The sequence below is a fragment of the Bos javanicus genome, chromosome 3 (genome assembly GCF_032452875.1).
Source record: "Bos javanicus breed banteng chromosome 3, ARS-OSU_banteng_1.0, whole genome shotgun sequence".
Lineage (NCBI taxonomy): Eukaryota > Metazoa > Chordata > Mammalia > Artiodactyla > Bovidae > Bos > Bos javanicus.
Window position 1 is genome coordinate 21,784,838 of NC_083870.1, and position 26,262 is coordinate 21,811,099.

The 26,262-nt window shown below is 43.3% G+C and overlaps 2 protein-coding genes across 2 annotated transcripts in view; one reads left to right on the forward strand and one right to left on the reverse strand.

The window, feature by feature from the left end:
* Window positions 1-1,033: 1,033 nt before the first annotated feature.
* Window positions 1,034-5,661, reverse strand: CD160 (CD160 molecule). Its single transcript, XM_061413146.1, is given in 3 exon segments — window positions 1,034-1,299; window positions 1,302-1,423; window positions 5,324-5,661. Coding segments are annotated over 3 exon segments (531 nt in total). The 5' UTR covers window positions 5,632-5,661; the 3' UTR covers window positions 1,034-1,198.
* Window positions 5,662-20,939: 15,278 nt separating this feature from the next.
* Window positions 20,940-26,262, forward strand: part of PDZK1 (PDZ domain containing 1) — a 63,327-nt gene continuing 58,004 nt past the window's right edge. Inside the window, exon 1 of the mRNA XM_061408787.1 lies at window positions 20,940-21,108. The gene's annotated coding sequence lies outside the window, so the exon portion shown is untranslated. The remainder of the gene's footprint in view (window positions 21,109-26,262) is intronic.

The window sequence follows — 26,262 nt, forward strand, 5'->3', positions numbered from 1 at the left end:
ATGGCTAAAACAAATTTCCTCTTTAAAGTTTTTAATCTGTGTGAATAATTAAAATTAATTTTGTCAATAAAATAGCCATCTGAGAGGATTTGGATTCAATAAAGAATTATGTCTGAAGGGTCAGACTGCTTGATATTCACCAGTTTCCTCCTGAAAGCTGGCATAGGCTTACGTTTGGCAGATGCTTGCCAAGGAGCACAGATTAGGTCTTTGTTGTCTTTTGATAGTTTAGGTTAAGGGCTGAAGTAAGAGTGTTAGGTAGTCCTGTTTCTGGAAATGGGAGGAGGCAGTCTCAAAATGGGGAGAGTGGTGATGGAGTTGAGAGAGAAGTTGCTTAGCATGTAGTAGGTGATCACTGAGAGCACAGATTTTAGAGTGAGACGGTCCTTATTAATTCCTGTGCACTGGGGCAACCTTTAACCTCTTTATACCTGTTTGCTGGTGAGTAATCAGGGAATATTTACCTGGAAGGGTTGTGAGGTTAGAAGCACCTTGTAAAGCCTAGCCCATCATACAAATTCTTTAAACAAATATATTAAGAGCCTGCTATGTGCCTGATACTGTTTTTTTGTTGGGGTAAAAAAGACAAAGTCCTTACCATATTTATAGAGCTTGCATTCTGGTGGCGCTTGGAAAGTATTACTGATTTGAGGAAGGCCTCAATAGGCTTGAAATTAAGGATGTCGAGGAGAGGCAAAAACCTGTATCAGTTATTGATTATACAGACATGAAATGGTAAATCATTGCAAATTCCAGTGTCTTTTTTAATCTAATAGGGAAAACTGATTCACACTGATGCTCAGAGGACTCAACTACAAGTGTTTTATGTACTCAGACTGACCATCATCCTTTGCTAAAGAGCTGCATTGTTTAAAACCCACCTCCAGACCAAGTCTGTTTCTTGCCTTTCTCATCTTCACACTGTAGCCAAACATCTGTTGCCTCAACTTACAGCCTTTTGTTCATCCAGTAAGTTGGGGGTGTTTGCTTGCCTCTCCCACAGGCTTTCTCTCCTCGTAGGTGTGACCTGCCCAATGGAAAGTCTGATTCATCTACCTCCCCTAGTTCGTATGCAGTCACTAGTCCATTTGGACCAGTTCTGCCCTCATACTGATGTTATGTTTTCTTGTGGACAGCCAGGGCCTGGGGAGCGTTTCACTGTCCCATTCTGGGCTTCCTTTCCACTCCTGGAGAGGCATCAAGATGTTAAAGGTATAGGACCCTCATTTCTTGTGGCCCTTAAGGCTCTTCTGAACATCCCTTGAAGGGTCACCAGGCTGGTGAACAGCATCATCCAGACTTTTCTTTCAGGAAACCTGAGCTGAGAACACATTTACTGTGGCCAAACTCAGGGTGTCCTCTGTGTTTCAGTACCATTACTGCAGTCCAGAAGAGAATCAGTGGATCAGGAGAAAGTTTTGAAAATTAATACCTCCTTTTGCATAATCTCAGGACATCTTTTTCATGATCTCCAAGGATACCTCTCAGTATAATTAGTTGCCCACATAAGTATTTTTTAACGTTTGTGGGAGGTGGTGATGACGTACTTAAGCAACAGTACATAAATATAGAATCTATGTGTGTCACAGTGGGGATGCAAATCGGCCTACCTTGAAGGAACTCTAAAGGCCAGAGAAACAGCTAAAATAGCTTAGTTACCTTAGATTTGAGTGTCCCCAAATCTCATTTCAAAACCATCTTCTGGAGTGAATCAAGCAGTTCAGTCTAAGTTAAAATCTTGGGTTTTGTAATAGATCTGGATTTTTATTTACCACTATTTACTAGCTGAGTGAACTTACACGGATTACCTTTGAGCTTGACCTGTCACGTGACAAGAATACTGCCTACCTCAAAAGGCCATGAAGATTAAATGAAATAATATATCACTTAGCACAATGCCTGGCACACAGTAAACACTCAGTAAATGGTAGACATTGTTTATTGGTATTATCTGTTACCTCTTTAGCCTTATTTCACCTTCCAAAAAGAACCTTATTTCCACATTTGGTGAGCATCCATATTTACTGACTGTAGTACTTAAGTATGCTGAGAGGATGAGAAAGGCTTTCTATCTTGAGGAGAACCATCACAGGTATTAATAGAAATATTTAAGGGGTATTAGGAGAACACAGATACTGGATTATAAGGACAGTGGCTTCCTTATACTCCCATTCTATTCTCCAAGGCTTAGCACTGTGCCTGGGATATGTAATCAGTCTGTTCAGATGAATAAAAGAGGAGTTTCCATTAGGGAGATTAACCAGAACAGTATTCACATAAGTAGTAGAATGAAATTTCATAGAGCACCTCCAGGGCCAGGCTAAACTAATTCACTGCCGCATGACAGTGAAAAGACATCAAAACTCTGAATGGTGTGTAGTTTGTACAAATTTGCATTTTAGATGTCTGGTGGCAGTATGGATTAGAGGTGGAGATCGTGTTTAGGGACGATGGACCATTTATTAGGCAGTAGCTCGGTGCCAGGCCCTGAGGTAGGTGTGGGATGTATTAAATACATGGGCAGATTTGAGATCTGGGGTTTACCACTTAGGAGACTATACTGTGAGATGTTGAAGACCTGGAAAACACCTTTGGAAAGAAAGGAATGAATATGGGAAAGAACTAGTAGTACTTACTGACCAGATAGGGAAAGAGGAAAAGGGAGGAACCAAGGTTATGACTGTGAATCATGGACAAAAATATGGTCTCAGATTTGATTTTGAGTGAGGAAATGGTAGGGCATTCAAGAACAAGGAGTCAGTTGTCAGGGTAGATTTTTTAATTGAAACTTAGAAAAGAGGTTAGAGTTGATTTGTGGGTCAGTTGCAAGGGGTTGCAGGTTTAAATCGAGGGTGGGTGAGAAGTTGGGAGAGATAGTAGAAAAGATCAAAGGAGTGGGGAATGAGCCTTGAATGAAATTTCATGTTTGAGAGGCGGGAGGAGGAAACAGGCAGAGGAAAGAAAAGAACAGCCATAAAGGTAGAAAAACCAGAAAGCAGTCACAGAAGCCAGTAGAGATGAAAGTTTGGTAAGGGAGAGAATGAAAGTGCTGAATGTTAAGCTAGTTAGGTCAGATGGGAAGACACCGGGAAGCTAGGAGGAAAACAAATTCCCTTAGGCTGAAGTAGAAAATTTGGATTAACTAGTAACTGTAGGTGATGATGAAAATATTTGTTAAAAGGCTCTGGGATAGGTTTTTATTTGGGGGTGAAGTGTTAGTCAACCAGTCGTGTCTGACTCTTTGTGACCCCATGGACTGTAGCTCACCAGGCTTCTCTGCCCATGGAATTCTCCAGGCAAGGAACTGAAGTGGGTTGCCATTCCCTTCTCCAGGGGATCTTTCCAACCCAGGGATCAAACCCAGGTCTCCTGCATTGTAAGTAGATTCTATTTGGGGGTGGGTAGGTGTACTTTAGATCTATTTTTCTTAAAGTCAAAAAGATAGTATGTGAAATTTCATAAAAAGTAATAGTGTCCTTTTATCCGTTATCAACTCTTTGAGGTGTTTTACCATATTCCTACACAAAGCCCTAAGACTGCCACTTCTTGATGATAAAGTTTAGACATTGTCTACTGACTTTGTGTTATAGAAAATGAGGGTATAGTTCTTTTAAACCTCTACCCTTCTCTGCATCTTTCAAAAATCATTATATCACAAATTTTCATTTATTTTTACATAATTTGGATTCTGTAAATGTTACTTATTACAGAGCCAAATTGTGAGCTACCATTGTGTTTCCTTTTGTGAAATTTAGTGTTTTCCTTGGAGATGATGGTCATCTTAAATAGGCAGTTTTCCATATCCATATCTTTAATCCTTTATCAGATCTATCATAGACCTTCAGAAAGATGATCTGTCAATTCCATTTCACCCGCTAGAGATCTTTCCGAGCCCTCTATCATTTGTTTTCTTCACAACCAATTACCCTTTTGGGCCCTTTTTCATTCTAGAATTTCTTTATCCCCTTCCCCCTATTAGTTTTCTCATTTCCTGGATGATCTCATTTTATCCGCTGTACTGATTCACCTTGGTTTACTGAAGCACTTTTTTTTTTTTTTGAGTCATTGTGTGTCGAACTGTCTTCATTCTTTCCTCGTGTTTAACTGGTAGTTTGGTTGGGTATAGTATTCTAGCTAGAACATAGTTTAGTTTTGAAGACTTGCTCCCTTGTCTGGGAAAAGGAGGAAGTCATATATAAAGTTGAAGTTGGAGTGACCATATTTAGGCTGTCCTAAAGCCTGGTGACTCAGAGGTAAAGAATCTGCCTGTAGTGCAAAAGACGGGAGTTCCATCCCTGGGTTGGGAAGATCCCCTGGAAGAGGGCCTGGCAACCCCCTCCAGTACTCTTGCTGGGAAAAATCTATGAACAGAGGAGCCTGGCTGGCTATGATCCATGGGGTCGCGAAGAGTAGGACACGACTGAAACAATGAGCACATGCACACAAAGCAGTGACAAAGCAGGGGAACATACACGAAGGAAATGTGCAGAGATGAGAGGGCTTCCTACCCCAGAGAGATTGAGACAGTAACTGGGGTTCTGTTGGTTTTCTGATTTCTGATTCCAGAACTCACGAGAGCTTGCTTTACTTACTATTATTCCCTGCCCCCCAAATCTATGACAATTTGAGTGGTTTCTGTTTCTTTTTTTTAATAGATTTTTTTTTCTTATGAAAGTTCTTAAGATTTACTCTTTTTAAAAAAAATTTTTTTTATAAAGTTTAAAAATAAAAAAAAATTTTTTTTTTCATTGTGCTGGGTCTTCGTTGCTGCTAGGCTTTCCCTAGCTGTGGTGAGCGGGGCTACTGTTGATTGTGGTGCACAGGCTTCTCATTGTGGTGGCTTCTCGTTGCAAAGCACAGGCTCTAGGCACACCAGCTTCAGTAGTTGGCAGCACACAGACTCAGTAGTTGCAGCTTGCAGGCTCTAGATTGTGGGCTCAGGAGTTGATGCACATGGACTTAGTTGCTCTGCAGCATGTAGTATCTGCCTGGACCAAGGATCAAACCCATGGCACCTGCATTGGCAGGTGGATTCCTAGCCACTGTGCCGCTAGGCAAGTCCAGGTTTCTGTTTCTTATGACTAAATGTTCTTCAAGACACCTATCCATTTATAAACTAAAGACAAAATGAGATACCTTTGTATCTATGCTTTGAGGAAAGGCAGCATTTGCCAATGGGAGTGATGCCAAAGGATCTAAGTAATGGGAAGGACTCTTTTTCCAAGGTTACTGCCTATCCAGGACCTGAAATAACTACTGTCTCTATCTGTGACCCTGCTTACTATCCCACCTGGTAGCATTGGGATGATATCAGAAGCTCAGCTATGACTCATATAGACAAAAATGGCCCTGAAGGTGGATATCCAGCTTCTGGCTTCTGGCACAACATTGGTAGGTCTCCCTGTCCAATGGAATGGCTTGGTTTACGGTGAGCACCAACTGAGATGATATTTCACTGATACCATCTCTCTCAGGATCCTATTTAAGTCTCAGTTGCTTCAAGCTTGTCTCAAGGGAACAATCTCAAAACTTGTCCTTGCACAAAAACATGGTTCCCGCCTCATTTTCTTCTTTCTTAAGCCATACAGTTGGTTTCCCTCCTGGGAAGTTGAGCTGAGGGTGTGCATTCATTCTGGAATAGGAAGGAAAGTGTTAGCCATGGAAGACAGGTATATACATGGTTAACTAAATCCACTCACATAAAAATGTTGAGGCAGAGATGGGGCTGCTCCATAGACACTGAATACCACCCTGTTAGAAGAGTAACCTACAGACTATACCTGTATCTGAGGGAGGTCTGCAATCCCAGTTCTTCATTAATTCTGAAGTGGTTTATATTTTATTTCTATTCTTCAACTGGAACTTCTATAGGCCCTTTAACTATTAAAGAGTTCTTTTGTATACATTTATGGTATAGTCCTAGAGACAGGCATTATTTTTCCCATTTTACAGATAAACTCAGGCACAGAGTGATTAAGTGGTTGCTACTATGCTAAAGCCTTTGACTGTGTGGATCACAATAAACTGTGGAAAATTCTGAAAGAGATGGGAATACCAGACCACCTGATCTGCCTCTTGAGAAATTTGTATGCAGGTCAGGAAGCAACAGTTAGAACTAGACATGGAACAACAGACTGGTTCCAAATAGGGAAAGGAGTACGTCAAGGCTGTATATTGTCACCCTGCTTATTTAACTTATATGCAGAGTACATCATGAGAAACGCTGGGCTGGAAGAAGCACAAGCTGGAATCAAGATTGCTGGGAGAAATATCAATAACCACAGATATGCAGATGACACCACCACCTTTATGGCAGAAAGTGAAGAGGAACTCAAAAGCCTCTTGATGAAAGTGAAAGTGGAGAGTGAAAAAGTTGGTGTAAAGCTCAACATTCAGAAAATGAAGATCATGGCATCCGGTCCCATCACTTCATGGGAAATAGATGGGGAAACAGTGGAAACAGTGGCAGACTTTATTTTTTCGGGCTCCAAAATCTGCAGATGGTGACTGCAGCCGTGAAATTAAAAGACGCTTACTCCTTGGAAGGAAAGTTATGACCAACCTAGATAGCATATTCAAAAGCAGAGACATTCCTTTGCCAACAAAGGTTCGTCTAGTCAAGGCTATGGTTTTTCCAGTGGTTGTGTATGGATGTGAGAGTTGGACTGTGAAGAAGGCTGAGTGCTGAAGAATTGATGCTTTTGAACTGTGGTGTTGGAGAAGACTCTTGAGAGTCCCTTGGTCTACAAGGAGATCCAACCAGTCCATTCTGAAGGAGATCAGCCCAGGGATTTCTTTGGAAGGAATGATGCTAAAGCTGAAACTCCAGTACTTTGGCCACCTCATGCGAAGAGTTGACTCATTGGAAAAGACTCTGATGCTGGGAGGGATTGAGGGCAAGAGGAGAAGGGGACGCCAGAGGATGAGATGGCTGGATGGCATCACTGACTCGATGGACGTGAGTCTGAGTGAACTCCAGGAGTTGGTGATGGACAGGGAGGCCTGGCGTGCTGCGATTCATGGGGTCACAAAGAGTTGGAAACGACTGAGCAACTGAACTGAACTGAAAGTTGACAGATACTGGAGTATCTGGATATCAAACCTGGATTTTATAAATTTATAGTATATGAGAGCCTAAAGGCCAGATTACCAGGCTTTTTTGCAACATATAGTAGAGGCAGATGTCTGATGGGAAGGGCAATAGTATTAGTTCTTTAAAAAAAAAGAAAAATAAATATATTTTTCACCCTTTCATTAGTGTCAGGAAAAATGGGTCCTTTTCTTCCCCACCATAAAAAAAAAAATTATGGGTTCCATCCCTCATGAACCCAGGATTCTCCCTATTGACTGTCTCTGCTCTAGGGATCTTTGGATGGGCTGTGCTCACCACAAAGCTAGATGTCCACAATTGCCAGAAGAATGGGTAGGGCACAGCAGCCTCTCCATCCGCATCTTGCATGTTGTCAGCAGCCCCAGGAATAGCAGATGTTGGCTCTGCTGGTGTCCTTGGCCTCACTTTTCCTGAAAGCACAAGGGGATCTCCTACACAAGGCCTGACAGAGATCCAAGACCATCTCCCTGCTTCTGGCAGCAACCTCGCTTGGTTAGTCTGATGGAGGTTTCCTAAACCCTACCTTGTACGTGCATTATTTTGTTAATGATGAATCTCTAGAAATGGCATTGCTGGTCAAAGGGTATATGCGTTTGCAATTTTGAGAAAGTTGCCATATTGTCCTCCACAGAGGTTGCACCAGCATAACTTTCCACCAGAAACATATGAAATGCTTCCTCATACCCATGCCAACAGCATAGTGATAATTTGAGAAGTGAAAAATGGTCTTCATACATTTTAACTTACAGTTATCTTTTCATGACCTAGGTAAAGCACATTTTTATATATTCAAGAGACATTTGTTTATCCCTTTCTGTGAAATTGCTCATCTCCTATAGGGTTGATGTCCTTGTCCATCCATGTTGCTGTAAATGGCATTATTTCATCCTTTTTAATGCCTGAATAATATTCCATTGTGTATACATATGACATCTTCTTTATCCATTCCTCTGTCAATGGACATCTAGGTTGCTTCCAGTGACATTGATTATATTTCATCCAAGAGCATGATATTCCTTACCATTTTTAAAAGTCTTGTGTTTTGATATGTGTGTCTCAGACATTTTTAATAGTTTTTAAAATAAAGGTCTTGTCCATTTCTTAAGTTTATTTCTTAGTATTTTATATTTTATGTCACTATTGAAAATATTATCTTTTCCCCACTGTATGCTTTATGTTTGTCATTTTAATTTTGTTATCATTCACTATATCTTTTATCTCTTCAGTGTTTTCCACACCTGAAAGACTATTGATGATTATATATTAATTTCATACCTAGTTACTGTCTCTTACTCAATTCTATAATTGTTTTTAATCATTTTTCAGTTGACTGTCTTGGCTTTTCTAGTCATATAATCATCTTACTTGTAAACAGTGATAATGACTTCATTTTCTAGTTTTACATTTATGATTTCTTTTTCCTGTCTAATTGTGTTGGCTAATATCTTCAGAAAATATTAAATAGTGGTGATAATGAGTCCTGTCTTTTTCCTTAGATTAATGGGGGATTCTTCAATTGTATTAAGTATTGTGCTAAGTATTTTATTATGTTAAGGTATATATGTTTATTTGTATTTTATTGAATTTTCAAGATATCAAGAGTAAATATTGAATGCTTTATTAATTGCCTTTAACCATCAAAAAAAGTTCATTTGTACCATTTTTATTTTTAAATTCCACATACAAGTGATATCATATAGTATTTGTCTTTCTCTGTGTTGACTTTAAAAAAATGCACAATTGTGAGAGTTGTGAGTTTATTTTATTTGGGGAAAAATAGCTCAAAGGTCTGATGTGGTTAATTCCAAGGCTACTACTTGTTTTTCTCACATTCCAACTATGTTAACTAATGTACTCCCAGGTGCACAGTGGATAAGGGATATGGGAACTTGGCAGCAAGCATTGGCTCAACAATGAAATCCTACACCAGCACTACTCTAATAGTTTTTAACTCTTTGAAAGGCTCTATATTTTTAGAATGTTTTAGGCTTTCCATGTCTCTCACGGTTGGGAGGCTGTGAAAAACCTGTCAGGCAAGCTAGAAAGCCATCAGAGGGGTTTGAATTGAAACAGTCCTATCATACCCAGGAGACTTATTAACTAAAGCCCTAAGTTGACCTTTTCCAGAGAAAGGTGGTCGAGGATCAGTTCAGTTCAGTTCAGTTGCTCAGTTGTGTCCAACTCTTTGCGACCTTATGAATCGCAGCACACCAGGCCTCCCTGTCCATCACCAACTCCCGGAGTTCACCCAGACTCAGGTCCATCGAGTTAGTGATGCCATCCAGCCATCTCATCCTCTGTCGTCCCCTTCTCCTCCTGCCCCCAACCCCTCCCAGCATCAGAGTCTTTTCCAATGAGTCAACTCTTCGCACGAGGTAGCCAAAGTTCTGGAGTTTCAGCTTCAGCATCATTCCTTCCAAAGAAATCCCTGGGCTGATCTCCTTCAGAATGGACTGGTTGGATCTCCTTGCAGTCCAAGGGACTCTCAAGAGTCTTCTCCAACACCACACCCCCTGTTAATGTCAGAAGAGTTGGTGAAAGGCACAAAATAGTAAGACAGACAGATTCTGGTTTTGAGGTAGATGCTCGAGCAGATCCAGGGAATCCCTCGAGGCCTGATCCGCCTTTGCCTGTCAGGTTCTCTCTGCATGACCTTTGTCATGGGTGGGATCTCCCGTGGTGGCTCCCGGCACTGGATCATATAGTAGTTCAGTGTTTAATGTTTTAAGGACTTTTCATACTGTTGTTCATAACAATTGTACCAATTTATATTCCCACAAACAGTGTAGGAGGGTTCCCTTTACTCCACACCATCTCCAGCACTTATTTTTGTAGATTTTTTTCATGATGCCCATTCTGACTGGTGTGGGTGATACCTCATTGTGGTTTTGATTTGCCTTTCTCTACTAATTAGTAACATTGAACATCTTTTCATGTGCCTTTTGGCCATCTGTATGTCTTCCTTGGAGAAATGTCTATTTAGATTTTCCATCCATTTTTTGATTGGGTATTTTGTTTGTTTGTTAAATTGAGCTATGTGAGTTGTATATTTTGGAGATGAATCCCTTGTCAGCCACATCAGTTACAAATATTTTCTTTCATTCTATACATTGTCTTTTCATTTTGTTTATGGTTTCCTGATTTCAACTCTTGATGACTGTTTCCTTGGCTTGTCTCAGGTCCTCTCCTGAACTTTATTTCCCCATTTGTAAGTGAGGAGGCTGCCTACTTCTAAATATTGAAAAAACTAACACACAGATTTGAACCTGGCTTTCTCCCCAGTTGAAAGATTTCAGTGATTCCATGTAGTGGGTGTTTGTCATTCTTCTGGCCACTCAATAGTATCTTTTGATGGAACCAGCTTCATCCTCCTTTCTCCCCTCATTATCTCCCTGTGAGAGTGTTGGTAGAAGGCAGAGCCCCGATTTCCTTCCAGAAGCCCAAAAGACCAGATACACCTTTTTCCCACCCTCTGAAAGATGGAATTGGACTAATGGGATGTTCATATCAGGCCTTTGGCTCTTGAGGATATGCAGTAAAAAATGAGATGACAGTGAAATAATACTCACTGGTGAAATTTCTTCAAAGTCTAGTACCTGCTCACTGTCCTACCCTTATCATGATGTAGCCAAGTTCAGTTCAGTTCAGTCACTCAGTTGTGTCCAACTCTTTGCGACCCCATGAATTGCAGCATGCCAGGCCTCCCTGTCCATCACCAACTCCCGGAGTTCACTCAGACTCACGTCCATCAAGTCAGTGATGCCATCCAGCCATCTCATCCTCTGGCGTCCATTCTCCTCTTGCCCCTAGTCCCTCCCAGCATCAGAGTCTTTTCCAATGAGTCAACTCTTCACATGAGGTGGCCAAAGTACTGGAGTTCCAGCTTTAGCATCAGTCCTCCAAAGAAATCCCAGGGCTGATCTCCTTCAGAATGGACTGGTTGGATCTCCTTGCAGTCCAAGGGACTCTCAAGAGTCTTCTCCAACACCACAGTTCAAAAACATCAATTCTTCGGCGCTCAGCCTTCTTCACAGTCCAACTCTCACATCCATACACAACCACTGGAAAAACCATAGCCTTGACTAGATGGACCTTTGTTGGCAAAGTGATGTCTCTGCTTTTGAATATGCTATCTAGGTTGGTCATAACTTTCCTTCCAGGGAGTAAGGATCTTTTAATTTCATGGCTGCAGTCACCATCTGCAGTGATTTTGGAGCCCCCAAAAATAAAGTCTGCCACTGTTTCCACTGTTTTCTCCATCTATTTCCCATGAAGTGATGGGGCCAGATGCCATGATCTTAGTTTTCTGAATGTTGAACTTTAAGCCAACTTTTCACTGTCCTCTTTCACTTTCATCAAGAGACTTTTTAGGTCCTCTTCACTTTCCGCCATAAGGGTGCTGCCGTCTGCATATCTGTGATTATTGATATTTCTCAAGGCAATCTTGATTCCAGCTTGTGCTTCTTCCAGCCCAGCATTTCTCATGATGTACTCTGCATATAAATTAAATAAGCAGGGTGACAATATACAGTCTTGACGTACTCCTTTTCCTATTTGGAACCAGTCTGTTGTTCCATGTCCAGTTCTAACTGTTGCTTCCTGACCTGCATACAAATTTCTCAAGAGGCAGGTCAGGTGGTCTGGTATTCCCATCTCTTTCAGAATTTTCTACAGTTTATTGTGATCCACACAGTCAAAGGCTTTGGCATAGTCAATAAAACAGAAATAGATGTTTTTCTGGAACTCTCTTGCTTCTTCCACGATCCAGCGGATGTTGGCAATTTGATCTCTGGTTCCTCTGCCTTTTCTAAAACCAGCTTGAACATCTGGAAGTTCATGGTTCACGTATTGCTGAAGCCTGGCTTGGAGAATTTTGAGCATTACTTTACTAGTGTGTGAGATGAGTGCAATTGTGTGGTAGTCTGAGCATTCTTTGGTATTGCCTTTCCTTGGGATTGGAATGAAAACTGACCTTTTCCAGTCCTGTGGCCACTGCTGAGTTTTCCAAATTTGCTGGCATATTGAGTGCAGCACTTTCACAGCATCATCTTTCAGGATTTGAAATAGCTCCACTGGAATTCCATCACCTCCACTAGCTTTGTTCGTAGTGATGCTTTCTAAGGCCCACTTGACTTCACATTCCAGGATGTCTGCTCTAGGTGAGTGATCACACCATCGTGTTTATCTTGGTCGTGAAGATCTTTTTTGTACAGTTCTTCTGTGTATTCTTGCCACCTCTTCTTAATATCTTCTGCTTCTGTTAGATCCATACCATTTCTGTCCTTTATCGAGCCCATCTTTGCATGAAATATTCCCTTGGTATCTCTAATTTTCTTGAAGAGATCTCTAGTCTTTCCCATTCTGTTGTTTTCTCTATTTCTTTGCATTGATCGTGAGGAAGGCTTTCTTATCTGTCCTTGCTATTCTTTGGAACTCTGCATTCAGATGCTTATATCTTTCCTTTTCTCCTTTGCTTTTCACGTCTCTTCTTTTCACAGCTGTTTGTAAGGCCTCCTCAGACAGCCATTTTGCTTTTTGCATTTCTTTTCCATGGGGATGGTCTTGATCCCTGTCTCCTGTACAATGTCACGAACCTCTGTCCATGGTTCATCAGGCACTCTATCTATCAGATCTGGTCCCTTAAATCTATTTTTCACTTCCACTATATAATCATAAGGGATTTCATTTAGGTCATACCTGAATGGTCTAGTGGTTTTCCCTACTTTCTTCAATTTAACTCTGCATTTGGCAATAAGGAGTTCATGATCTGAGCCACAGTCAGCTCCTGGTCTTGTTTTTGTTGACTGTATAGAGCTTCTCCATCTTTGGCTGCAAAGAATATAATCAGTCTGATTTTGGTGTTGACCATCTGGTGATGTCCATGTGTAGAGTCTTCTCTTGTGTTGTTGGAAGAGGGTGTTTGCTATGACCAGTGCGTTTTCTTGGCAAAACTCTTTGACCTGCTTCATTCCGTATTCCAAGGCCAAATTTGCCTGTTACTCCAGGTGTTTCTTGACTTCCTACTTTTGCATTCCAGTCCCCTATAATGAAAAGGACATCTTTTTTGGGTGTTAGTTCTAAAAGGTCTTATAGGTCTTCATAGAACCGTTCAACTTCAGCTTCTTCAGCGTTACTGGTTGGGGCATAGACTTGGATTACTGTGATATTGAATGATTTGCCTTGGAAATGAACAAAGATCATTCTGTCATTTTTGAGATTGCATCCAAGTACTGAATTTTGTACTCTTTTGTTGACCATGATGGCTACTCCATTTCTCCTAAGGGATTCCTGCCCGCAGTAGTAGATATAATGGTCATCTGAGTTAAATTCACCCATTCCAGTCCATTTTAGTTCACTGATTCCTAGAATGTCGATGTTCACTCTTGCCATCTCCTGTTTGACCACTTCCAATTTGCCTTGATTCATGGACCTGACATTCCAGGTTCCTATGCAATATTGCTCTTTACAGCATCTGACCTTGCTTCTATCACCAGTCACATCCACAAGTGGGTATTCTTTTTGCTTTGGCTCCATCCCTTCATTCTTTCTGGAGTTATTTCTCCACTGATCTCCAGTAGCATATTGGGCACCTACTGGCCTGGGGAGTTCCTCTTTCAGTATCCTATCATTTTGCCTTTTCATACTGTTCATGGGGTTCTCAAGGCAAGAATACTGAAGTGGTTTGCCATTCCCTTCTCCAGTGGACCACATTGTGTCAGACCTCTCCACCAGGGAGGCCTGGCGTGCTGCAATTCATGGGGTTGCAGAGTCAGACATGACTGAACAACTGAACTAAACTATCTTTTCAGAAAGCACTACTCTGGATTCCGATGCTATTCAAATTGGCAGCATAGAAAAAGGAAGAAATCTCATTTCTTTTTACTAATACCTTCCTTGGTGGCTCAGATGGTAAAGAATCCACCTGTAATGCACGAGACCTGGGTTTGATTCCTGGGTGGGGAATATCCCCTGGAGAAGGAAATGGCAACCCATTCCCTTGTCTGGAGGACTCCATGGACAGAGGAGCCTGGCAGGCTACAATCCATGAGATGGCAAAGAGCTGGACACAATTGAGTTACTAACACTTTCACTTTTCACTTGCTAATCCTAAAAGAAAGCATATAAAGGTCCACAGACCAATGTCACTTGTTCATGTGAAAGTACTAAATATTCACATGGAAATACAAAAGAAAAGATAACAAACCAATTCAGCAGGATATTAAAAATGTAATGTTGTTAGTCATTCAGTTATGACTCTTTGGGACCCTATGGACTATAGCCCACCAGGCTCCTCTGTCCATGGAATTCTCCAGGCAAGAATACTGGAGTGGGAAGCCATTCCCTTATCCAGGGGATCTTCCTGAACCCAGGGATGAAAGCTGGGCCCGCAGGTGGATTCTTTACTACTGAGCCACCAAGGTAGCCCATTGTGTCTCATTACCAAGCATTATCTGATTGGAAAAGAAAGATAAAGAGGACTGCAGTGATTCTTTCCACCAAAGGATGTGGTTAAGTCCAGCAGCTTGTGTCCAACTCTTGATCCCAAAATTTACTTGTGTGACAAGTAAGTTTCTTAGGCTCCTGGGACAGGCACTACACTAAGTCCTTGATAAATGAATACCTTTGACAAACCTGAACACCCATGATGTGTCAGGCAACACAGGTCACAGAAAGGTAACTAAAACGCAGAGACAGACTATTTTAGTGGTTAAATGCAACCTGTAGAATCAGGACAGCTTTGTGATCTAGCTTGGACAATTATTAGCTGTATAATGCTGGGCAAGTTTTTAAACCTTTCTGAAAATCAGTTTATTGATCTGATGGTGATAATAATATTCTCTTCCCAGATTTGTTGTGTGGGTTAAACAAAGCAGCCTGTGTAAACTACATATTATAGCACCTGGCATAGAGTAAGGGCTCAAAAAATGTTAACCATGATTATGTTTTTAATGGTTCCTCACATTTGAGACAATTTACAGTGTCTCAAGCACATACACATACATGACTGTGTTTAGTTCTTTTTTGTTAACTTTACATTTAAAAAATTAAAAAATTTTTGGCTGCGCTGGGTCTTCGTTGCTTTATGTGGGCTTTTTCTACTTGTGATGTGTGGGCTTCTCATTGTGGTGGCTTCTCTTGTTGCTGAGCACTGGCTCTAGGTGTACAGGCTTTGGTAGTTGTGGTGAAGGGGCTTAGTTGCTCCACAGCCTGTGGAATCTTCTTGAACCCGGAGTTGAACCCATGCCCCATGAATTGGCAGGTGGATTCTTAACCTCTTAGACCACCAGGGAAGTCCTGTATTTGGTTCTTATCAAACACTGAGGTATTATGGTTATTTAAAAATTTGTCATTTGAGCTAAAGCACATGGAGGCTTAGAGAGGCATTGTGACCACTTTAAAATCACAGCTTCTAAATAGGGGAGCAAGGATTCTAACTCCTAAGTTATGACGTCTTTCTCTTGGAATTTTCTTTGCCTCTTTTCTCCCACCCATCCAGCCATTCAGGAACAGCTGCAACACAAGGGACTCTGATAACAATAATAAGGTTGTAAAGTGTATCAAGGAATAGGGAAGGAGAAGTTCTAGATGAGGGATCTGGAAAGGCTTCAAGGTGACAGTGGAATTAGGGCTTGATAGATGTTTGCTGGTGCCTTATGGGTACATGGTGAGTGGACTAGGGGAGATTTGGCTTCCAGACCTGGCTCTGCACTGGGCTTTCCTGGTGGCTCAGTGGTAGAGAATCTCCCTGACAATGCAGGAGACAGAGGTTCGATCCCTGGGTTGGGAAGATCCCCTGGAGAAGAAAATGGCAACCTACTGCAGTATTGTTGCCTATGACAGGGAGAATACTGCCCCCTCCCCTCCCACAGACAGGGAAGCCTGGGAGGCTACTATCCATGAGGTCACAAAAGAGTCCAACAGGACTTAATGAATAAACACCTGGCTCTGCACTAGCTAGCTGTGAGAAACTGAGAAGGTCCTATCCCTTTTCCAGGCGCGTTTCCTAAGGGACTGGTGCAGCGGGACAGGAGGGGGCAGTGTAGGGGCTGCTTCCAAGAAGAGAGCGGCAGACAAGTCTGGCAAGCTTGCAGGAGCTGATACAAGAGTCACCGGGCTTCGTGGTGCCTAGGGCCGAGCTGGAGCAGAGCGTGTAAGTCTGTCATGGGCCGTTATGGAAGGCTGTGGGTAGGCGGGGTCCGTGGGACAAGGATGCTCTTGGAGTAAGTCACCTTGGTGCTTGTGAACATCTTGGTGTGATGGAGGCAGAGCCCTGCTGGTTCTGCACTCTGACCGCTAGAGGGCGCTGCCTTCCGGTTGAAGTCTTCCTGAACCCAGGCTTCGGCTTCCTGAGCCGGGCGCGGGGTGGAGCTTGCGGGTTCACCCAGGAAAACCTAGAGGCAGAGGTCTAGGGTAGGGGTATGCAATTCCGGGTCTGATGGGTCCTGGGGTCACAGCCTGTACTAGAGTTGCAGCTGGCACTAAATAGCAAGAAAAGTGGTGGGGCGGGAAGTTGGGACATTCTGGGTCCACCACCTGTGTGGGGACAAGTCTTATCTCCCTCATAGAGCAGAGTGGGCAAAGACATGGATGCTGACTAGGTTGGCACCAGACTGGCACTCTCACCTTTTGGCCTTTTCTCGGGGTTTCCTGAACTCCCTTGGCTGCCTAGGGCCTGTGGACTGTCAGTATGGAGTGACTCAGCCACAGCCAGCAGGGCATGGACTCCTTTCCCTGACCTTTTCAAATGGGAGACCACTGAGTCTTGGATTCAGACGCAAGCTTTCTGTGATGGAAGGCACGTTTCTAAATCAGGCTCACGTTCCTTTTGTGTTTCAAGCTGCATCATGGGAATGTGATGATTAAATGGCACGTGAAGCTGTACCCAGGGTTTTCTGGGATATGTGGACTGTTACTGGTGGGGACAAGATTGTAAGGAAGAGGCTCCATTCTCTCCTCTATCAAAGCCCAGACCTAGCCTCTCAGAGGAGCTGGAAGGTTAGCAATCCACTTCACAAACACCTCTGTTTGCAGATCTCCCACAACATTGAAAAAAATGCTTGAGGCCCAGAGACAGGATTTCATCAGTCACTACAACTTCCTTAGAGTAGAGGCAGAGTTGTAAGTCAGCCAAAGTTCAGGCAGGAGACCCTTGGATCACTTGTCTGCTTTCTCAGGCCTCCCACTCTGACCCCTCTCGACACACTAGAGCAGAGGCCTTCTCAACCTTTACATAAATGCGCTATGAACACTTCTGTTGTCTGGTGAAGCCTGTGGATCATCTTCTCAAAATAACGTTTAAAAATTCATAATATATAGAATAACAAAGGAAACAAGTTATATAAAAACAGTTGTCCAAACATTAGAAGAATGTGTGATAGAGTGGTGTATGGGCTTCTTTAGAAGTAGCATCAGTCTAAATAAACAATTGTAATTTCACAGAAGTGATGAGCATATATGACATATTAAAAAATCTGCGACAAGCCTGAAGAGATTTGTAAATAACTGTAATTTCTATTGATTGCAAATTCTAATGTGGTTTGTTGCCTACCTTCATAATGGAAGCAAATGCTAACTTTCAACTAGAGACTGGTGAAGATAAAGATGTAACATTTCTCCCTAATTCACTATCTCATGAGTGAATCCATGTACTCCCCAGTTAAGAGGTCCTGCAGGACAGGCTCCTTATTTTGCCTGTGGGGAAACTGAGGCAACCAGGTCTCCTGATTCCTAGGTGAAGGGTCTTCCCACTAAAGTGCATAACTCTGGAACTTGGGAAGAACTATCTCCAAACCAATATCTTCACCCTGGAATTTCCAGGTTTACTCTGCCAGAAACATGCAGTGGCCAAAGCCTCCCTTGTTTGCATCACCCATAGAGCCTACATCTGGGATGTGAGCTCCCCGCAAGGCACCTCACAGGGCCAGCTCCAAGCTCCATGGAGCCTAGTGTCTTTTCCCAGGCTAGGCTTGGGATCCAGAGGAGAATTGATTCAAGCCTTGCTAACTTTCCTCTGCTAACTGTCTCCTTTTTATTGATAAGAATGACCCTTTGTCATTCATTCCTCAAGACTGAACAGAAGAAAGGAGCCTGGAGGACTTAGAAGTACATAAGCAATTTAGACTTTGGTACAGTTACAGTTTAGACTTTGGTACAGTAACAGTACAGGTACAGTTACTTGAAGGAGTTCACCTGGCTTTCCCTCCCATGAACACACAGTGTGGTTCTTTCCCATTTGAGGAAGTTGTCAGGACAGGGAGTGCCCCTGAATGCCTCCTGGAGAATATTGAGCACGCCGGCTTCGTGGGCGTGAGGAACACTTCTCTTCCCAGGCTCTTGAGGGCAAAGAACATTTTAAGACATGGGGCTTCCCAGGGACCTCACTGGAAGCCTGTCCTTGCCTGACCGGTCCTGTTGACTGTCCCATCCCCGCTCCCAGGCCCCAGGTCCCCATTGGGCCTCTTTACCTCAGGACAGAAGTTCTTTCCTGCTCTCAGGCTGGGGGCTCTGGTGAAAGCTCTGTGAATGAGCTCTCAGCCCTCAACTTGCTCTTCATTTTTGTTCAAGCCCCATCCCCCTCTTCTGTCGTTGCTGGTGCCCTCATTACTGGTATATATGGTCTTTTAACACCAGAGATGAGTTCTTTAGTAGCAATCATGGGTCTTCCTACTTTTCTCTTCCTCCTCCACCCCCACTGTGAAATCTTTTCTTCTCTGTCTCCTCTACCTCCTTCTCTACCACTTTCTCTTTTTCCTTTTTTTTTGGCCTGTGTTAGAAATAGACTAAGGTGCTGAAAAGGCTGAGAAAAACCACTCTTTGTTTTCTTCACCTTGAGGGACAAAGATTTTTCACTTGGTAGCTCACTATAAGGATAAGACTGAAATTAGAATATCTTAATATCTTGTCACTATAAGGACAGAATGTGCCCTCAAGTATAAAGTAAGGTGCCTAGTCTTTTCTTGAGAGAAGATTTGGCTTAGGAGTAGGACACCGAGGTCCTGATAAAGACATTGGGATCTGGGGTCAATCTCCTCTGGGAAGGCCCTTACCAGGTTATTCTTTCTTCTCCCTCAGCTCTGAAGGTGCCAAAAATTGACTCATGGGAGCATCCTGACCCAGACTAAGTGATGGCATTTTTATGTCTTTATTCTCTATGCTTTTACTTTTTACTTTCCAGATGGGCCTGTTAATCTATGTAGGGCTGTTTCTGCTGACTCCAAATATCCTGAGTCTGCCGTTTGACTCTCTAGACAACGCCTTCCTGTCCTGGGCTCATTCCTAAGCCACATTCCACAATCAGTCTAATTACTGGGTCTTGGCTTAGATGGTAAAGAAACCACCTGCAATGTGGGAGACCTGGGTTTGATCCCTGGGTTGGGAAGATCTCCTGGAGGAGGGCATGGTAACCCATCCAGTATTCTTGCCTGGAGAATTCCATGGACAGAGGAGCCTGGTGGGCTACAGTCCACAGGATTACAAAGAGTCCAACATGACTGAGCTACTAAGCACAGCACAGGACAGAGAACAGAGCTGCTTCAGGATGAAGGGGAAGATGGGCCAGGAGTGATGCAGGGAGGTGGGGGGAGCAAGGGAGATGAGGGGTGATGGCAGTCAAAATGGTCCTATACGTAGAGGTGAGGGGGTGGGTGACTGACCTTATTTCTTCACTCGTGACCCCCTCACCCATTTCTATTCTGTTCTATTCCTCCTCAGTTGTTGATGGCTGGGGAGACTGTGACGATTATTCCTAAACTCTAGATTGTGTACTTTGGTAGAAAAAGCATTGGTCTGAGAATGAGAAACTTTGGGCTCTAACCTCTGCAAGGCTGGGCCAGGCCCTGTGCCAGAGGGGACCCAACACAACACGAAGTCCCCTGGCTCTGCAGCAAACTCTCCATGATTGCCAACCAGTGCTGGGCTACCCAGGAGCCCTAATTGGGTTGGGGGAAGTTTTTCATGACTAGAGTCCCTCTCCACTTGTGTGGACAGGGAATTCCTGTTTTGTAGTACTCTGTGCCCCACCCCCAAATAGTAACAGGACTTCTGGAGTTTGAGGTCCTTTCAGTGGACAAGGAAACCATTGTCTGGGCTTTGTCAGGTGAGACATACATCAGGAACATGTTGTTATTCCATTGAAGTATTCAGCTTTCAGTATTCATAATGAGTCAATTCCAGGAGCCTGCGGTATAGAAACCCTTGTTGAGAAGGGAGGTCTTTCATCCCCTTTCCATGTCTCTCACCAGCATCCTGGTCACAAGGCCAGCCCACCACGGCCCACAGGACACCTGGCCCTGCTGACATAAACTCTTAAATTGGACCTGGTATCTGGTAACCCAGTATCCTTCTTTGTTGTCCATACAATAGTGGTCAAATTTATGACCTCCTTGTTCCCTAAAAAGGAGATTTGTCCATGCTTGTCTCTGTGGGGTACTTAGAAGGTTGGCTGTGAGGGCATTCAGCATTTCTCATCATCGCGATTATATAACAAAGATTGTTATGAATGTGAAGAGGAGTTAAACATAACAGGGCTGTAGATGCATAAAGGTGGGCCCCCTGAGCCCCAACAGCATAGATATGTATTCACACTGGTTACTGCAAAAACCTCAAAGTTTTGCAAAGACCTGAGGGCTAGAAACTGAATCATAGAGGGCTTCTTTCTCACAGTGAGTTGGCATCTGTGCATCTTGTAAATAGTTGCCTAAATCATTTTCCTAAGATGCCGCTTCTGATCCCTCCCCACTGAGCATCATTGTATGGTAGGCACTGGGGGCTGACGTGCCTGAGTGCCGGCCTCCTCTCAGGAGAACACGCTCTGCTGAGGCCCCACCCCTGAGCCAGAGCCGACCGACCGCACCAGGTGCTGCAAGTCACCCAGAAGTGAGAGGACACCCAGGAAGGAAAGCGGGAAGAGAGGCCGACCCGTGCACCAGATACTGCTGGGCACTTTCAGGAAAGGTGACATTTGAATTGAGCATTTAAAGGAGAGAGAATTTCAAAAGGTAAGTGCTTTTCAGATAGAAGAACAACAGGAATGAACCAGGAGTGGGGACACTCGGGGCTTGTTTGGAAACCAGTGAAATGGCTGAGGTGGCTAGAACGTAGGTTGCTTGCTGGCTGGAGGGGCAGCCCCATTGCCCACAGTCTCCCAGATGTTTATCTTGTCAGCCTTCACGTGTCTGAGGTGAGTCCAATCACACAATTTAACAGCTGATATATTGTTTCCAAGATATTACTATAAAGTGCTCCATGTTAAAAGAAAATCTGGTTAGTTGTTAAATCATACTTGTATCTCACTTCTATAGAACTGTGAGGTCTTAGAACTGGAAGGGACAAACACAGTCATCTAGTCCAGTCCCTGGCAGGGTGTAGAAGCTTCCTTGTCAGTGGTTCTCAAAATTGAGTGTGTATCAAAATCACCTGGACAGTTTGGTAAAATACACATGTCTGGGCCCAGCCACAGAGTTTCTGATTCAGTAGGGTTGCGGTAGGGTCCACGGATCTGGGCTCCTAATAAGTTCCCAGGTGCTGCTGTTGCTGTAATTCTTGACAACTAAGTTATTTAATACTTCTTGAATCCTCGGCTTCCATCTCTAGTTGTGTGTGGCTCCTGACCACTCTCAGCACCCACCCACTATTTTTTGTTGAACCCTCCAGTTGTTTGAAAATTCTCCCTCTTGTTGCCTTCAGAACTGCCTTCCTTTTACTTCCACCCAACCATTGCTCCTAATTCTGCTGAGAGCACCACACAGAACGTGTCTGTGGATGGTGGTTGAGTCACAGGCCTGGGCTCATCTCCTTACTCTCCCACTAGGTATGTGACCTTGGGCAAGTCTCTCAGCTTTTCTGGATTTTCCTGATCTGTAGAATGGAAATAATATGTTTCTAAAATATCTAAATAAGATGTTTAGATTGAATGAGAAAGTGTGTATAAAATAATTAGCTTGTTTTTTGGGCACATAGTAAGTACTCAGTAAATGTTGAGTTTTAGCATTACCCGGATTTCCTTCTCCATGTGTGTGCATGCTTAGTCTCTCAGTTGTGTCTGACTCTTTGCGACCCGATAGACTATAGCCCACCAGGCTCCTCTGTCCATGGGATTCTCCAGGCAATAATACTGGAGTGGATTGCCATTTCTTTCTCCAGGGTATCTTCCCAACCCAGGGATTGAACCCAGGTCTCCCACATTGCAGGTGGATTCTTTACTGTCTGAGCCACCAGGGAAACCCTTCTCTATTGGGATCTCATCAAATCACTGAAGAAAGTTAATCATTTTAGCTAACATTTCTGCTTTCTGGGATAAACATCTTTAGTTTCTTCACCTATTCCTTATGGCAGTGTCAATATTTCCTTCATTTTTGTTACTCTGCTCCAAACAGAGTCTGGTTTGTACAGTTCCCTTGTCAAGTGTGCATGGGGCTCAGACCTGCCACTGGCCTCAGCATAGTTGGAGCCTAGTATACTCAGTGCCGCCAAAGATCACTAGCTTTTGTGGCTAACTTCCACATTTCACTTGACCCCATCAGACTTTTAGGCAATGAAATGCCTGAGGCCACATCTGCACATAAGGAAAAATTTGTTATTTTGTCACATTTCCCCTTGAAGCTCCCCTGGCTGCCTCTGCATGGGGCTCTTACTATGTGTGGGGTGTTGGCTGGGGACATCACTCTGATCCTGGGTCTGACCTGGGGCTTCCGCTTGCTTTGTGACTGCCTTGAGAGCAACCTGGGCAACAGGCCATGTGAAGAAGCATGTCAGAGGCTGACGGAGAAAAGGGATCTACTTCTTTTCTCTGTTTGGCCTCTGCCTCTCCTGCCTCCATGGGCCTGGTGGGAGACCCAGCGTCTCCCCTGGGGAAGGGTGAACTGACCCCTTTGGTACAGCCAATAGTTTTCTGGAAGGAAACCAAACTTCAGGGCCAGAGGGCATTTAGAGCAAAGCTGTGTAGGCATTTCAATCCCCACCCCCTGCCTCTGTCTCTACTGGCCTCTTGCCCAGAGTCCTTGGTAACATCATGAGGAGAGAGTCAGGGCTGTTTTTTATGGGGATGGCATGGCAGCTTCAGGGGTGTAGGTATTAGGGTGACAGGCAGGCTCTGGGAGCAATGCCTCTCACAGTTTCAATCCCAATTTCCAGTCTGTAGTGAATGGCTTACTGGGAATAATGACCTCAAGTTTTAAACTGAAGGCAGAAAAAAATCTGCCCAAGTCACTGGTGTCAAGAGAGAGTCTTACCTCTTCCTGGTCACAGAGGACACCAGTTCCTTTGCAGCCAGGCCTGCCTCCTGCAGAACTGCTGGCTTGGCAGCCTGACACTGCCACCTGCTCCACATGCTGATCCATATGGCGATATACCAGGTTTTTTCAGGATACAGCAGCCTGGTGGCAGAAATGGCTGCAGTCACAGCTCTGTGTGTCTTCTGGGCTGGGGTGCCTCCTCACTGCCACCACAAAGCCACACTGTGCCATGTGAGCAAATAGGAAGACGGCTCCTTTCTGCAGTTCACTGCCTATTAGACAGCAGAGTCACACAGAATGTGGCTTTGAAGCTGCAGATCCCCATCTTTCTCTGCTTATGGCCTCTTGACAGCTGCTCCGCAAGTGGCAGGTGTGGGTTCCAGTCCTGAGCTCTGTTGTAGCTCTGCTTAGCTCTGTCTTTGGCCAAAGGAGTCGAGGAAACTAGCCTCCTGCATTTTGTGACATCTGCACTTCTTCAGCCTTCCTACAGCACCTAGGAATCTCAGGCCTGCTGATGCCCAAGTCTTTGAATCAGGGACTTAGCATTTTGTCCTCCAGAATATTTCCAGGCTGATCTAGGGGAAAGGAAAAAGATACTGTTTAGCAAGGGATCCATTGCTGAGGGTAGGATTTCAGCACTCGTGTAGCTGGGGGCATAGAGGCTGTATACCACCTTATGGCATATCAGTTGGGATCATCTTTAATCTGACTGGGGCTCCTGAGAAGAGGTACTTTCTTCAGTGGATAATGAAGGTGAGTATTGTATGTGTGTGTGTGTTTCTGGCATGTTAAAATTCTAAGCAATGGGGAAAAATAGCATGCACATGAATTAGTTGTTTCTCTTAACTAGAGTGTCAAGAAGTCCTGAGACCATCCTGAAGGAGGCAGTACTTTGAGGCAGGGGTGTCTTTTAAATCATGCCACAGACTTGGGTCCATTAATCTATTCCTTGTCTTGATTCTCTCTCACTGGCCTTTCACGCCTGAATGGGATGATCCTCAGTCTCCCTGTGAGGACTGGAGTCAGGCTGAGGCTGTGGCCTTGAAGTCTCTGGCACTTTCCTTGTTTACCTGTCCCTAAGCTTGTCCCTTTGGGGCCCCTGAGAAGCTGGAAACTTCCCAAGGACCGTTGATCCTCCATTTCTGTGTCTTTCAGAAAGAGGTAAGGATAGACCCTAATCGGTATTCCAAGAGTGCCCAGACTTTGATACATTCAGGACCGGAGGACATGGCCAGTTCTTGCTCTGTACCTGTTTCCTGCCCCCGCCCCAACCAGTGGAAAAGTACTGTGTATTCTGACCCCTCAGCTGGGAAAGGGAAGAGGGAGGGAATAACTACTGAAGTATCCTTTGTAGCCTACTTGCAAGTATTAATAAGTCACAGCTCTCTAGGGGTCCTCAGACCTGCCAACCTGCTACCTGGTTGCTGAAAAAACACTAGAAAGTTTAACTCAGCAAACATGTGGAGCCACAGTGTGTGAACCAGCTGAGGACCATGACTTTGCCCTTCCTCCTGCCCATTGCCTGGTACTGCTGTAAAACATTTATCTCAATTCTGTATCTGGACCCTGGCCTAATAAATTCCTCCAAAGGTATGCAGCCTAAACAGAATGCTTCTTTGGGTGTTGGATGAGGCCAGAGTAATCTAGGGAGTAACAGAGGAGATTGTCATAAATATTGACCCAGGGGCAGAAAACTGCTGGAGCTTAAAATATCAGGCTCCGGGTAAGTTAATGAGCTACTAAAAAGACAAGGATAATCAGATCTGAAGTTGGGGTAAAAATATGAACGTATCAGGGATATATCTGAAATGTAAAGGGTGGAGGCTAGAATCTTGTACTAAACCAGGCAGACTGGTGTAGTAGAAGGACATTGGCCTTGGATTTATTTTTTATTGGACTGTAGTTGATTTGTAATATTAGTTTCAGGTATACAACATAGTGATTCAATATGTTTATAGATTATAAGCCATTTAAAGTTATTGCAAAATAATGGCTATATTTCCCTGTGCTGTACAATATATTCTTATTGCTTACTTATTTTGTACATAGTACTTTTAAACTTTTAATCCCATATCCTATCTTGCCCCTCCCCCCTTTCCTCTCCCACCTGTAACCACTAGTTTGTTTCTACATCTGTGAGTCTGTTTCTGGTTTATTATATTTATTTATTTGTTTTGGTTTTTAGATTCCTCATGTAAGTGATAACACACACAATTTGTCTCTCTCTGTCTGACATATTCCACTAAGCATAATGCTCTCTAGGTCCATCTGCACTGTTGGAAATGGCAGAATTTCATTCATTTTTATGACTAGTATTCCATTTTATATACCACATTTTCTTCATTTATTCATCTGTTGATGGATACTCAAGTTGATTCCATATCTTGGTTATTATAAACAATGCTGTTATGAACATTGGGGTACATGTATTTTTTTTCAAATTAATGTTTTCACTTTTTCCAAATGTTTGCCTAACAGGAGAATTACTGTATCATATAGTAGTTCTAGTTTTAGTTTTTTGAGGAACTGCCTATTGTTCTCCATAGTGTCTGCACCAGTTTACATTCCCACCAACAGCTGAAAGGTCTCCTTTCTCAACACCTTTTCCAGCATTTATTATTTATAGAATTTCTGATGATAATCATTTTGACAGGTGTGAGGTGGGATTTCATTATTGTTTTGATTTACATTACTCTGATGATTAGTGATGTTGAGTATGTTTTCATACACCTGTTGGTCATCCATATTTCTTCTTTTTTGAAAAATGTCTATTCAGGTCTTTTGCCCATTTTGGAATCAGGATGTTTATTTTGATATTGAGTTGTATGAGCTGTTTATCTGTTTTGGATATTAATCCCTTATCAGTTATATCATTTGCAAATACTTTCTCCCATTCAATAGATTATTTTTTCATTTTGT